Source organism: Ammospiza caudacuta, chromosome 2, assembly GCF_027887145.1.
Source record: "Ammospiza caudacuta isolate bAmmCau1 chromosome 2, bAmmCau1.pri, whole genome shotgun sequence".
NCBI lineage: Eukaryota > Metazoa > Chordata > Aves > Passeriformes > Passerellidae > Ammospiza > Ammospiza caudacuta.
Window position 1 is genome coordinate 48,797,972 of NC_080594.1, and position 16,009 is coordinate 48,813,980.

Below are 16,009 nucleotides of genomic sequence, written 5' to 3' on the forward strand. Positions count from 1 at the left end.
AGCATGGGCTCCTCTCCCCGGGGGCCTCCCACAGGGCCACAGCCTCCTCTCAGGCATCACCTGCTCCAGCATGGGCTCCTCCAGGGGCTCCAGGTGGATCTCTGCATCCCTGGGGATCTCCATGGGCTGCAGGGGCAGCTGCCTCATCACACTCTGCACCAAGGGCTGCAGGGGAATCTCAGCTCCAGTGCCTGGAGCCCCCCTGCCCCTCCTTCTGCCCTGGTGTCTGCAGGGCTGCTGCTCTCACGTGTTCTCACCCTGCTCTTCTCTGGCTGCAATTACATCTGCACAGTAAATTTTTACAGAATTCTTCTTAAATATGTTATCTGAGAGGCATTACCACCATTTCTAATAGGTCCAGCCTTAATCAGCAGCACATCTATTTTGGAACCAGCTGGCATTGGTCCCACTGGACATTGGGGAAACTTCTGGCAGCTTCTCACAAAAGCCACCCCTGTAGCCCCCTACTAGCAAAGTTTGGCCATGCAAACCCAATACAGCATCTAATAAAAAATTGCAATCACATAGGCATGTCCAAGATAAAGTGGCATGAAGTACCAATACCTTGGCATACAGTTCACAACTTAAGTTTGTAGAAACACTCCTGCCAATATCAGAGAGATTTTGATCAGCAGCAGTTTCTTGATTCAGTTTTCCCAGATGCATAACTATACATTGGGTAAAATTCTGTGGATAACAAACAATTGCACTTTTGTTCCAGCCCTGCACAAACTCACAGGCAGTTCTGGAACATGTTGTTTCCTATGTACAGACTCCCAGGGACTTCTGGAACATGCTGTTTCCTATAGCATGAGGATTTGATTATATAATGCTTTGGGTTATGATGAATTTGCATGTTATTTTGCAAGCACAGTTCAGCTTGTTCTGAACTGACAGAAAGCCATGTGATCCAGCTCCAACACTGGGATAATGAGTCCTGCTGACAGTCAAAATGATGTAGCCCAGGTTCATCCACTTCAAAGCTGTGTTCACTGTGGCTGCATCTCTACTAGAGTATTGCCAGGGCAAGCCCAGAGCAGAGGAGAGGATGTGTACCCAGCTGTTCTGCAAGACCAGTAGCACAGCAATGCACAGTAGCACAGTTTTGGACCATGACAATTCATCTCCCAGACAATTGCCTTGCATGATCCAAAGGTAAGCCTGGGCCAGGAGCCATTCTTTGGAAGCAGTCTCAGTGCATCATCCTTCTTCTTTGGTGTAAGATGTTCTGTATGGGGGAACACAAGACTCAAGGACTGGACTGAAGGCCAAAGGGTGATCCCTCATGGAGATGAATACGACTGGGATCTGCTGAGAAAGAAGCTGCATGCACATCTCCAAAGTGCTGGGTCACCATGTTGGAATGCCTCAGGCTGTCCCACAGGTGAGCACACCTGCATGATTCAGGCAGCTCAGCTCTCTGAGGAAATGTGGAGTGCTCTTTTCAAATAGTACCTGGGTTATATGGGATTATGTGCTGTGTTGATGTGATGTCCCTGACCCTGTCCTTGGCTGGCATTTAGCTCAGATGCAGTGAGTTGTGTCCCCTGCTGCCGTGTAGGATGCCCTTGGTCCTGAGATAGGTCTTGGAAACCACAGGAGTTGAAACCTGAATGAGCTAACTAGTTCTATTTTCATCCATGAAACTCAGGCAGAAAGTTTTCTTCAGGCTTGGTTGCACAAAACAGACCACATCTCCAGAAGCCACACACTGCAGGTACGTGCTTCCAGCAGCATTTAAACCCCATTTTGTGTTTATCATTGTGGAATTAGTCAATTAATAATTTAAGATTTCCTGCCATTATATTAATTTATTATTTTGTGTTAGAAGAGCAGCAACATTAAACCTAGGAAAATGCTGAGCCCCTTGAGAAACTGACTCATGAGGTATTTTAGCTTCTATTGTCATAAAAAGATCTATTATACAATATTAAACAATCCTCAGTTGATCTCTTAGACTTGAGGTCTTCCTCAGGGTAGGAACTTTACATACCAAGTTAGCTTTCTCTTTACATGTATGAAAAACATCTCTTTGTGCAGTAGCCAAATAGAAATGGCTACTTGAGTACTATTTTATTTATTTCTGAACAAGCCTAGCTCTACAGCATCAAAATATTCTTAATCACATATTTTATGCTTTTCTCCAAACATCCTTTGTCAGATTACATGACTTATTACTTCTAAACCAAAGCTACTCCAGAGTAAAATAGGAATTGAAATTTGTACAAAGGTACAGTTCATAGAATCATAGAATGGCTTGGGTTGGAAGAGACCTTAAAGATCAAACAGTTCCACCTCCCCTGCTGTGGGCAGGGACACCTTCCACTAGACCAGGTTGCTTCAAGCCCCATCCAAACTGGCCTTGAACACTTCTAGGGATGGAACATCCAAAATTGCCAATAAATAGTTTTATGATAAAATTTCATGATAAAGGGCTGTTTCTCTTGGTTCCTTTGCAAGAGCAGTATGAGATCGTAAGAAATTACTCTCATTTGCTAAGTTTTGATTATTCTTGATGTCAAGGACACAGATGACTAACTTAATGGTAAAAAGGCTTTTTTAAACCTGTTTGCTCCTCGGTTTCCCCCTTGGCAAAATGAAGACTTTGGAAGATTCTGCACATCTCAAGAATTCACTTTTCCAAAGTTAAATTGCCTAACAACTGTAAAATGTGCTGAGATGCTGCTGCAGAAGATGCCATGCCAAGGGCACTGCAAAGTGGTATTACAGCTGTGAGGAAGATGAATGGGACCAGAAGAGTTTGGGTGGCAGGTTCTCTGCAAACAGAATGTGAGGCAGAAGTACATCTTCAGGGAGTAATTAAATTCTCTCTCTGGAAATTTTTATCTGCTGGGGATGTCAGCTGAATGCTTGTTCCACCCAACAACTTGAGTTGTTCAACTTGAAGGTCTGTGTGATGATTTTTTAAACCTTTTTCACATCATTATTTCAGATTGAGATAGGATCTCATTAATGCTGTAGCAGGATGGCAACGAGCAGTTGGAATATGCCAGTGTTGGGCAATTCTGCCATTTCTGTGGCAAGCATATTACTGTGGTATCATTGATAATGTTTGTCACAATAGTGTGATTTATTTATGTGTGAACCATAGTATCTGAAACTGGCTGTTGTGTGCCAGAGCAGCCATGGAAGACAACAACCCCAACCACAAAATGTCCTGACAACACTGCTCCTTGGGGATTAATGTGTCTGGGGACAGCTACATTCTGACATTTACTGTCAGTTTTTCCCCATCATTCCAATGGTTCTGAAACAATTTTCCAAATTATCATAATGGTCTGGTGATAACACATTAGAAAAGGATTTTTTTCTCCTGCTATGACACATTTTTCTCCAGCTGTTGGTAACAATGTAAGGTTGAAGACAACCTGGTGTGTCCTTCATTAAACACATTTCAGCATTTAACATGGCATGAAATGCTCTCTGGTGGAATCAGGTGCAGAAAATGTTTCTTCTTATTTATATGAACTCACTAAAAATGTCTGTCTTATTCTTGCTGAGCTTAGTTTTCTTTGGAACATCCTGACTTTCTCATAGCAGGAATTTGTGGAACTGAACTTATTATCTGACACTGATCACTGTGGCGATAAACTCAGGAGAGAGGTAGATACCAGTACCAAATATAAATATTGAATGACAGTCTCCAGAAAAAACATTTAGAATATTATATAAAAGTGAAAGACATAGTTTTGAATCCATTGATTGAAATAACCTGTATTATATCAAATTCGGGATGGATTTCATATTACTAAATATTTTTTCAATATTTCATTTGTATAGATATTTTAATTCCCCCTCAAATTATAAGAAAATTGTAAATTAATACCAATGACAAAGATACTGGTTAGTAATTTCTTAAAGTCGTGGAAGAACCTAAGTTGCCAAAGTGTATCAGGGAATATTTTATGACTGAAATGTCTCTAGGGTAGACCATGCTACAAGAACTGGCATAGCATTCTGAGTTCCTCTGTAATGGAATATCATTTACTGACATTCTGTGGTTCTTATTATTTGAATCAATGTGATTTTTCAAAAGATACAATGCAACTATCATACAGAATTAGGATATTGCCTAGATAAGACACATAGCCTTAAATTCAATGGCAATTAAATGCCTGTGCCATTGTTTTGTTTTCATCTGCTCAGATTTTTTGAGGCAGGTCTCTCCCAGAAATGTTGATGCATATAAAGGAAGTAAATAAAACCCACATTTTGCAAAGCCAAGTGTGACATCCTCATGCTACTCAGAAATCTGAAATTTCTGAAGATGCTGATTGATCTCAGGAAGAGTAATATAAAAAGACCTGTGATGATAAATATTTGCCATGTTGCCACACACACCACTCAAAGGTGGTGAAGTGACAAAAGGCCAGGTGCATTGTCAAGGGTTAGACTGGACTGGGCTAAATCGACACACACCTTGTCCCAGTCTTTCACCTGAGGATATGACTGCAAAGGAGAGTTTGGAATTCAGTTTAAAACTGTCCTTCCTCAGAGCTGAAAGAGCTGAAATCTGATTCAAATCCCACACTGTTAAAGGTCAAGATACTGCTAATAAGTGATACTGATCTGTGATGCATATGGCACCAAAATCACTAAAAATCATAGTTAGATTTAACTGTATGACTTTGCAGAAACCACAAAATCAAGTCACTTCATTACATTTATGAATGCCAGACCATTCTGTTTCAAATCCAGCCTGTTTGGTGAAGTTGATGTCTTGTATTTTTGTGGTACCAAGTTGGGGTTTCTCAGTCTTTGTATGATTTATGATCCCATTTTCCTTTATTCCTAACCAGTATTTTCATATTTAACTATCCTTATCCTAATGCCTCAATAGATGTGCAGGGCTTAATCAGAGGACACAAAATATTTGATTCAAGTGATGAATTCTGATTCTGAAAGTCTGTTTTTAATGCACACCACTTCAGTGGACCACATCTTTTATGAACCAGAATACTATTTATATCCTTATTTTTGTGTGTTGTGAGACCCACAGAGACCATGATTATATTGCAACATGTGTTTTTAAAAGTACAGAATAGGTGGAGAGGCCATTGGAGGTGAGACTCACCTCAACCTCCTTTAGGTAGGTACGATGCAAATTTCTCTTCTGAAGGGGCTTCTCTTGCAGCCAGCAGAGTGCCCCTGCCCTGGGTGTCTGCCCCGGGCCACCTCGGCAGGAGGAACGGGAGGATCAGCCCCAGCCTTCATGCTGGACATCAACACCTCTGTGTCTGCTGGAGAAACGCCACAGCTGGGATGGAGAAAGGTGCCGAAGGCGCTACCTGGAATCGGGCAAGTCAGAAATCCCATACACTACGAGGGACAGTGCCAACTGCCCTAAAGTGACTGGGAGAGTCCGGGCTAGAGCAGTCCCTTCCCCGGCGGTAAATCCCCGCATTTTTTCACATCAACCTTGATACTTTGGCTCCGACTGGGCCAAATCCCCCTGGCTCTGCCTCAGTCTCGAGCCCTGGCCCAGAGAGTGCCACTGGCACTGGGGACATCGCGGCTCCTGCCCGCGCCGCCGGTGCGGTGGGAGGGAGAGCGGGGCTCCCGGCGGCAGCCCCGGTGGCTCGGCGGGGTGGCGGCGGCGGGGCCGGGGCCCGGATCCGTCCGTGCCCGCCCGTGCCCTCGGGGTGTCCCCGGGGCCGCGCTGGGATGCGGGACGGGCCCGCGCCCGGCGCCGAGCGCTCGCCGCCGCCTGAGCGCCGCGGAACATGTTCCTGGCAGGCGAGGCCAGGGGAGATGCAGTGAGGCGCGGGGCACTTTTCCAACAGCTCCTCCGCCGGGAGAGCCAGTGGCACGGCGCGGCGCCGCAGCCCGCCGCTCTCCCCGGCTCCCTGGAGGAGAGGCAGCCCGGGCGCCATGCAGCGAGGCAGGGTAAGGGGCTGCGGGCCGGGGGCTGCGGGCGGGCGGGCGGGCGCGGTGTCCCCGCTGTCCCCATCCCCGCTGACGGCGGCGTCCTTGCAGGTGCGGGCGCCGGCGGCGCTGCTGGCGCTGCTCTGCGCGGCGCTGCTCCCGCTCCGCCCGGAGGCCGCCAGGGCGCCCAAGCAGCGGCCGGCGCGGACGCGGAGCTGCGGCGAGCGGCCCGAGGAGCTGCTGGAGCAGCTGTACGGGCGGCTGGCGGCGGGCATGCTCAGCGCCTTCCACCACACCCTGCAGCCCGAGCCTCCCGGCCGCCAGCACAACGCCAGCTGCCCCGCCGGGGCACGGCCGCCCGCCGACAAGAGAGTCCGGCTCCCCGTGAACCTGCGCAGCGCATCGCCCTGGGCATACAGGTGACTCCGGGGGAAGGGAGGTGCGGCCGCCTGGGGGGCCCGGGGGCTGAAGGGAGCCGGGGCGGGGTCCCCGTGCGGGACCGGGAGCGCCGGGCTCCGCCGGCTTTGCCGGGGCGGCTCGGGAGGAGAGGGGCGGCCGCGGCACCGGGCAGCAGCCGGGAAAGGCGCTGAAACACACGTAGAAGTAGGCGATAGAAGGTAATTATGTAAAAACAGCTTGTGTGAGGGCACAAGCTATGTCTAATGGGCAAAAAAAAAACAATTAATGAGGTGGAGCAAGCCGTGAGATGGAAATCACACCCACATCCACACCCACCCGGGAGCACTGACCACCCTCAAAAAGTCACTTGGGCAAATTGTCACATGTGACAATCAATCAGTGGACCCTCAGCAAAGGACCACCACCACCAAAGAAACACCTCTTGACTATGCAGCAACCACAAAGGGGCTCAAATGCTTTCCCAAAAATGTGACTCCAGACACTCAGCTGTTTCTAAAATACTTCAAGATACAGTCTGTGTTCCAGTCACCCACCAACAGAGCCATATCCTCACCTACCAAACAGTCCCAAGGGCTCCATGTCCCCTTTGCTGTAGGACCATAGGCAAGGTTTGAGTACAGCAGTATTCTACACCTGTGTTTTCAACCGGTGCTTTGCAAACCTGCTTCCTATGAGGTGGAAAGAGGGACTGGCAGACTATTTTTAGGGGGCATAAAAACAACTAAGTAAAGTTAATTTGTTGTGAGGCTGGTTAATACACAAAACAAGGGCCTGCACTTCTATTGGAAGCTCTGGAAAAGCTTGGAAACCACTGATCTAGTACACTAAACCCAGTGTGTGATCACATTCTCATAAGACTATGAAGTCTTCTGGTGGTTTGAATAAGACTGAGTTCTGTTTACAGCTTTCTGTAAAGGACTGCAGACAACAGGAAGCTAAAACGTGCAAATTTAAAAGGAACTGACTTTCTTGCTACTTTTTATACATTATCCCTGGTATACACTTTGATGCAGTTCCTGTATATTCAGCAAACAGTTATCTCCTTGTTGGGCTCTCCAATAAATATTTATTTTATGGCATGGGTTTTGCTCGCTTTTAGTGTAAGAAGTAATCCTACTGAGAGAAAGATGGTTTATTTGCTCAGTAAGCCTTTCATAAGCAAAGTATTTTTAGCAATACATTTTCTCTAAGAAAACTGAGGATTTTTAAGCTACCTAAGAGTGCACAAAGTGAGCAAAACACCTACCATTGGGCTCAGGAATTTTTTACAGTGGTTTTGCAAAATACTAGTGCTATCAGAAAAATTTTCCTCTGGTTTGAAAACAGCGCCTTTGTCCTTATGTCTCGTTGGGCAGGTATTTATTTTCAGTTGGAGCTCTGTATAGGCTTACTTTTTAACAGAGAAGCAGCTGCTTTTTGGGGCTTGGCTTACAAAAGTAAATCCACTGTACTTTTCATCCAAGCGTTTTCAGACAGACCACTAACCATTCACATACAAGTAACTTAATGACATCTCCAAGCTAGGAATTTTAAAAGATAGCGGGGAAGAAGTATTACACCATTAAAAGCAAAATCTAAAATCCTATTCAGAGGGAAAAATGTTTTCTCTAGGGTAAAGAAGCTGAGCACTCTGTCTAGTTAACAGATCTCATTTACAGCTTTATTTTTGTGACTGCATTTTTACTGTATCATTGGCATGCAATGAGACAGCAACAGATACCTCAGGATGTGTAATTAAAGTGTAAAATATAAGACTGCTAAAGTGCATTAGCTATTGCCACCTGCTATCTCATAGATTTTGAAGCTAGATATGAATATTTGTTTTGTTCTGTGGTCTTCAGCTGGATACCCTGTAAGCTCCTTAATCCTATTAGAGTTACTCCATATATTTGAGAGGGACACACAGCTCTCCATTAAAGACTGCAAGTAATGTCCCATTTGGCTTTGTCAATGGTTAACCAATTTCATTTATACAATCCCATCAATTTCTTCTCCATGGCTGGAGTGTTAATCTGAAGAGCTGCACACAGCTCTCTTCCTTACAGCACTTTCTCGACAAGCTTACTTGCATTTAATTATTTTCCCTCATAAATTGCTCCCCTTCACAGATTCATTGCTGTCTCCTGAACTGCTTTCTGAATCACCAAAGTTGTTCTAGTGGTGAATGCTCATAAATAAATCCACTGTAGGCAGACCCCTCTTGTATGCCCTGATAGGAAACTGCTCAAAGGCTGAATTTCATTACTTGAAATTTGCATCAAGGTGCCTGTCCCATTCCAGTGTCTCACACACATCCTGCTCTTTTCTGCACCTAAAGACTTACAGTGCAGTTCATTCCTGCTCTGTGCATAAAGGCTCTTTTTTCTTTTTGACATGCATTTTAATGCCTGAGATACCTCATGCTGTTTCTCTCTCTTCACTGGCGTTGCAGCATTTCCCATTGTTACCATCTGCAGATTTCATTAACATACTGTTTATACTGCCTATTCCAGGTCATTAATAATAAAGATATTAAGTCTGGCTCTACTTACCTTCCCCTGAATATCTCCCCAGACACCTGCTCCCAGCTGTTTAACGCTGCTGCTTGTAATTCTTCTGTTCACATGACTGTTCAATCCAAGTCAACTGGAATTTTTTCATATCAGCATTTATGAGAAAGAATCAAATATATTACTTAGAGAACTGTGTATAATGTTGACTCTACTGCATCATCTGTATGCCAAGCCTGTCATTCTGTTTAAGTGTGGAAGAATTAGCTTTGACTGGGTCAAAGCTCAGATAATCCTTGTGTGGCTTCTTTGCTTATCTTTGCTCTGTGCTTACTGTTTATTTTCCATTACTTGGTCTTTTAATTTGGTTACACAAAAATCAAGACTTACATCACTTTTGGCTTGCTGCAAACCAGAGATGCAGGAGTTGTGTATGGATTGCACCTCAGATCCATCTGGTCCCTGACCCTGATGCTAGCAGGGTATACCAACAGATAGTATTTAAGGCAAAAGTTATGGAGAAAATACTTGTTCATGTGTCTGATACTGAAATTCCATCCTGGTGGCCACAGGAGATCAGTATATAACTCAGGCACAGAGTTGAATCACGTGAATCACTCTTTGCTCTGCAGAGCTATAAAGAGACAGCAAAGTTCCCTGAAGTCAGTTGAGCACGCTGGATTTGCTCAGCAGTTCAGGAAGCTGGGCTACAAATTACCCAGATTTTTTAAAAAGCAGAGCTACAGCAGGAGTTCTTCCCTGAAATCATGCTTCCATGAAATCATCTGGCTAACTGTGTGCCAGCTTGTGACATCTATCCAGGGGTTGCTTGTCCATTTAGCAGTATTACATGGACAGTCAATGAAATCCAGGGAGCCTGCTTGTACAAGGAGGTCCTGGCATGGGCCACTTGGCTACTGCTGTGGGTCAGAGCTGCTTGACAACAATTAATGGAATGGGTGGGCCTGCAGGATGCTGCCCTTGTTCACATTTACAGAAGCCACAATCATGGTGAATCATTAGCAGGACAAGCACAGATCCACAAATGCACAGAAAAGTTGTTCATGGACAAGAGCCATTACAAAAAGGATTAATTTTAAATGTCTGCCTAAACTTTTGTGGGGTCTGATCATAAAGCTCAGAGCAAACCTTGAAAAATCTGATCCTGCTGAAGTCAGCAGCACTTTTACAGGTAGTGCTAATTTGTGATTCCACTCATGGTGCTGCAGAGCACAGATGATATTCATTAACCAGCTGTATATATAAGCTCTATTTTTATTTTCTGATGTCTTAAGGCTACAATAACAATCATAACTAATTTGCAAACACACTTCTACGTGAGTTTAGCAAAATTTCTTTATGTGTATTCAAGAAGTCATCCATGTTTCTGAATTTCCAAATTCTGTCGCTTTTGTTTCTGCCTTTGGGGCCTAATCCTGCATCTACTAATGGTTAATTTACAAAGATTTAACTTTTATTGTCAGTGTTGCTCTGATGATGTTAGCCAAGTTAGCCAGTGCCTCTCCAAAACATTACCCAGCTTGTTTTTTTCTGTTTTGCAAAAATCAGTTTCAGTTTATAAGCATCCTTGGTTTAGTGCTCATTTACATAAATTCTTAATACAAGTAATACAGGCAAGTCATTTTTCACTGGTAAAAGCCAAGCTTGTCTGCAGTGTGTTTGAACAAAGTCATACAGGAGGGCTTCCCTTCAAATAATATTCCAGTAATTTTCTAGAAGCTTACCCAAGGCATTTTCCAGGATTTAACATTACCATGTGGCACGGTGTGCCTGTCCCAAAGATGCAGCCAAGGGAAAGAATACAAGGGGATGCAGAGCTGCCATTCTTTTTGAGTTGAGCACATTTGTACAACTCTTCAGAAAATCAGTTAGCATTGGGCTATTTCTACAGTAGTAATACCTATGTTGCTGCCTGTATATGAAATAAAGCATTACATGAACAAAAGAACACCTGTTATAGGGAAATAAATGTCTTGGCAAGGGGGGAAAAAAGCTGTTAGCTCTTAATCCTCTAAGTATTTCAGAGTGTGAAGGAAGGGGATGATGATCTGCTTATTGGACTTTTGATAACATCCAGCTGTTAGCCCAGTGCTAGCAGTGATTTTCTGAAGAGTCGGCTCCTTGCCCCAGCACAACATCTCACCCTGTGGAATCAGAAGCTTGGAAATTACGAAGTGACAATATTATTAAAAATACTACATATAAAAGTAGCAGTACAGGAGAAGGCAGATTAAGTCTCTGCAAGAGTTTTACTTCTGACAGCAAGTTTTCTCTTGAGTTTCCAGGCTTAGTACATAAATGGCAGGAAGTTTGTTTTTCACTGGGAGCTCTCAAAGCGCTCGTAGGGTCAGAAGGAAAAGCAGCCGAGTCACACTTCATTAGCAGCTCCAGCTCAGCACAAACCTGCTGCTTGTTCCAGCAGATGGAACAGAGCAGCCCAGCACAGCTCACTGCTCCTGTCACTTGAGAGCCAGCAATGCTGGCGGGGCAGACTCAGCCTTTCAGTGGTGACCTGAGTTCACAGGACATGGGCAATCCTCATCAAAGTGTCTGGGCTGGCTGGTTTGCAGCAGTGCCACAGCAAGTGACACAAGGCTGCAGGGGACTCTTCAGTACCAGGGGAAAGCTGCACTTCTCTGGTTCCCCACCACTCTTCCCAGCTCCGTTCATCTCTTGGGTGTAAAGAAAGACATAGCAGGAATTTGGAGCATGCATTTTTACCTGGTTAATTAATCCAATAGAAAATGTTTACCCTCTTCCAGGAGATGTTAAAACATGATTTGAGGATGTTGGTGTTTCTTTGTGGCTCTGACCCAAGCAGGTCTGGGTTGCCTGGAAAGACACAAATGAGGTTTTATTTATACGGCTTTTCTGAACAGGTTTGAGCTGAAGATGCAGAACCTTGTACATGGCTCCAAATTTTAGTGACATTTGAGTTCAGGTACTAATTTCAGGAGGCATTACTTACAGGCTTCAGCCTTGAAGTTCTGGTCTGGATGCAAAACCACATCTATATTTTGAATTCATCACTAAGTTTGGATTCTCTCTGATTTGTTCCAGTCCTCACATGATGTATTAACATTGAGCTTAGTAATGTAAGAGATTTTTTCCCTTGGAAAGTAGAAAACCATGCCACAGCCACACCATCTTTCAAAAAACCCACCCCATTAATACGTGATTTTTTCCACGTGGGAATCTGGAGGAGAAAGGTGGTTGTAGGCCATGATTCCAGTGACAGTGTTCTCCTGCTGTCAGTGAAACCTCCTGTGTTTGCATGCAGAAGCATGTTCATGCTTTCAGAAACATCATAAACCAGGTGCTAGAGATAATACAGTAGAGGAAATACCAATAACTTGACACATGGTGTGTTTAACAATCCACCACTGAAATACTCACACTTGAGTCTGAAATGGGAATGTATCACAGTAGAAAGGCCTGTGTTCCCCTGCTCCCTTCTTTCTTCCCTTCCGTCTACCAGACGTTTTATTTCACACTGGTGTGAGATCCTGTAACATGAAGGTATTTCCTGGGGAAAATAAGCAAGTATAAATGGGAAAGAGAAGCACTGCAAAAAATATCTGCAACATCATAAATGTCATAGGTGTCTGGCTATTAGGGAACTGGTCAGATTTTTTTTTTTTTGGTGACAAAAACAAATTCTTAAAATTGTGTGTGTATGTATATAAATTTAAAAAATCTATTTTCCTTGATGACAGGATAGTCAAGTTTTTGTCTGGCAAAAGCTGTGATTCCAGATTTCCTTTAAGAGATAAACTGGCAATACTCCTGAAAAGGGCAGCTCCCTCTGTCCCTGCCTAAGCTGCCTGTTCACTCTGGCTTGTTGGTGAGAGCTCTGTGTACATTTGTGGCAAGACAGCTGACAGACCAAACCCCAGGTTCTGATGGAGTTACTCCTCAGCTGAATGAGTTCCTTGATCAATCCTGTGACCAGAAAAACACCAGTGTCAACCCAGGGGTGGGTGTGAGAGGGAGAGCCAGGCTGCCTGCTCTCACCAGGACAGATTTTGTTGGCTAGCAATGACTGCTGTCACAGCCTGAGGCAGACCTAGGGTTCTGCCTCTTCCAAACCTGAAACCTCTTCTCATCTCAGAGGCAGCCTGAAGAGATAAAAGGTGAACACTTTGATACCTGAGGAAGTGCTGCCAACCCTGGGAAACACAATTTAGAAATTGCTTTAAATCTATTAAGATTTAAGATCACTTTAAGATCCATTAAGAGATACCAGCTGGAGGACTGCACCTCTGGGATCACACACAAGAAGGATGTGGACCTGTTAGAATGAGTCCAGAGAAGGCCATGAAAACACTCCAAGAGATGGAGAACCTCTCCTATAAAGACAGGCTGAATCTTCCAGTATCTAAAAGAGCCCTACAAGAGAACTGGAGAAGGACTCTTCACGAGGGCATGGAGTGACAGGACAAGGAATAATGGCATTAAATTGGAAGACAGCAGGTTTAGATCAGATGCTGGGAAGAATTAAGAAGTGAGGGTGGTGAGACACTGCCCAGAGAAGCTGTGGGTGCCTCATCCCAGGAAGTTGCAGTTTATCTCAGTGCGGGCATGAAAATGTTGCTCTTCTGTGGTTAGAGGTAGATACAGTAGGCATGAACTAGAAAAGCAATACAGACTTCTGCTTTGAGGGGAATGCACATTTATGACCCCAAATATACTAGGGAGAAAAATCTATTGCAGAAATAATAGTACAATTCAATTTTATTTAAATTACTAAATTTTAAAACATCATGTCATGGCTTTAACAATAATAATGTTAACAAGGATTTGTACCAGTTTTTGAAGAACTCAAGGCAGATAAAAAGTTTAGAAATGCCCAAGTGTCCTTTTTAATGCTCTGTTTACCCATTTGGTCCAAAATGCAAAACTCATTCTGTTTAGACCCTTGAATCTCACAATTCAGAAAGCCAGACACTTCCATGTGCACTGTAGGACCTAATCAGTTCTGTAACCTGTTCATGATTTTTTCTTCACATACACCTTACAAATTAGAAGCCAGACAGCAATAGCTACAGCTATTTTTCCTGGCGAAGACAAAAAACCCATGATATAATCATTATAATGCTATAATAATTATAATAATATGTAAGATGATATAATTCCAGATGAATATATATGTTGTAGAGGTACTAATGAATCTTTACTTGCTTCCCCCTAGGATCTCCTATGACCCCACGAGATACCCCAAGTACATTCCCGAAGCCTACTGCCTGTGCAAAGGCTGCCTGATGGGGCTCTTTGGCGAGGAGAGCCTGCAGTTCCGCAGCACGCCGGTGTTCATGCCCACCGTCATCCTGCGCCGCACGCCCGCCTGCGCCGGCGGCCGCTACGTCTACACCGAGGATTACATCACCATCCCCGTGGGCTGCACCTGCGTCCCCGAGCAGGAAAAGGAGGCAGAGAGCCTCAATTCCAGCATCGATAAGCAAGCAGTGAAGTTGCTGGTGGGCCAGAACAAGCCCTCATCGGAATGAAGAATGGATTAAAAGTCATGTTTCAGTACTGGCCTCACATCATCAACCTCATCACCTCAGGAAACTGCACTGCAGCAGCAAACACACTCACTCACCATCTTTTCTGCTTAGTTATTTCAGATATAGGATGGAAAGTCCAGTCACTCAGATCATTAGAGATGGCAATTAATTCTATTTCTTTAGCTCATGTAATCTTGTTTAGTTCATTATTTCAAACTCCAAAGTAGCTTTTCTTTTCCCTTAGAGAAGAACAGAATTTTATCTTTGCTTATTCACAGCAAATGTTATAAGATGATGTAACTGTAAGACATGGTGGCTATTACTATAGCAGGCTACTGGTTGTAGATATTTTTGAGGAATCCCTTATATTCTTTTAAGTACACTTGTATAAAAATCACACAGCTGCCCTACACGTGACAAATCAGCAGTTAAAAGGATAATTTCTCCAGCTGGGAGAGCCTCCCTTTATATTCCATAAGCTCCAAGCTTTGCCTCTGAGCTGTTACCTCTTTGGCTAATTTATACACTACAGCAAGGAAACCTTTGCTGAGTTGGAGTCATTCATGAAGCAATATTCTATGTGCTTGCTATTTTTAAACTTGCCAAATTGCTAAGGGTACAAAGGTGTTGAGAAAAAACATGCTAGAATACTGTAAAAATGCAGCAGACTTTCTTTATGTGGACTATGTCTAATTACAAAGAAAATATCAATTAGGAAAAACACAGTTTGTGTCCCAAGAATTCTGTATTTGACTTCATCCATCACTGACTGCTTAACTTTCTTGTGATAAAACTGTGTTCCATGCAGCTGAAAGGCCAAAACCTTTCTCATTTTAGGAGAGGGGATTCCCCATTAAAAAGTAAGTACCAAGGATCAGCTTCGCCCCAGGTGTGCTGCAGGTGAGTAAGCAGGCTAGGTCCTAACTTCCAGATCCTACAAGAGGTCATTGAGTTGAGTCCCAGCCAACCCAAAGTTGTTAAATCCAACTGATTTTTACAATTACTCATTTCTCCTTATGCTACATGTAACAGATGATCACCACCTGCAAAAGCTGACTAGGCAGCCTTCCATCTGTGCAGCCTACTGCTGATGGAACTTGGTGGCAGGCTCTCACCAGAAACCCTGCATACACAAAAACTTGCATTTCCAGAACAAGAGACTGAAGTTGACTCAGCCTAATGAATGAGAATCAGGAATGACCAGGCATGCCTTGCACAAATGTAATTCCTCAGAGGGCCACACTCACCAAAACAGATAAACCTCTGAATGCACAGCAGAGAATTTCTTTTACAGATGAAGGATCATGACTGCAATATCTTTACAGAATGAACATCATATGCAGCAATGTGTCTGCTACATCATGAATCTTGAAATTTGCCTTAATTCATAGCAGAAAAAGCCCCTACACTACATAAACACACTCTTCTTTGGAGTGGATGAAGAATGGAAAGACTATGAGCTAATCACAACCAACAAGTTGAAGACAGAATGAAAGTCATAGGATAACTCCATCATTATTGATTGTGCTCTCTCTGACTCAGTCTAGAGATATAACAATATTTTTATAGCGCAATCTGTGAAACCTCTTACAAAGCCTAAAATAACTTTAAGAACTCCAGAAACAAATAAAGATTCCCATCACAATGCCAGATTGAAGGTTGTAGCTGTGTTTTTTGTGCAGATGC

At 43.8% G+C, this 16,009-nt stretch overlaps 1 protein-coding gene across 1 annotated transcript; it reads left to right on the forward strand.

Annotated features, from left to right (window-relative positions):
• Window positions 1-5,892: 5,892 nt before the first annotated feature.
• IL17D (interleukin 17D) lies at window positions 5,893-15,965 on the forward strand. The gene is made up of 3 exons (XM_058799880.1): window positions 5,893-5,907; window positions 5,998-6,305; window positions 14,008-15,965. Exons 1-3 carry the CDS (start codon window positions 5,893-5,895, stop codon window positions 14,321-14,323), a joined length of 639 nt encoding a protein of 212 aa, XP_058655863.1. The 3' UTR covers window positions 14,324-15,965.
• Window positions 15,966-16,009: the final 44 nt, after the last annotated feature.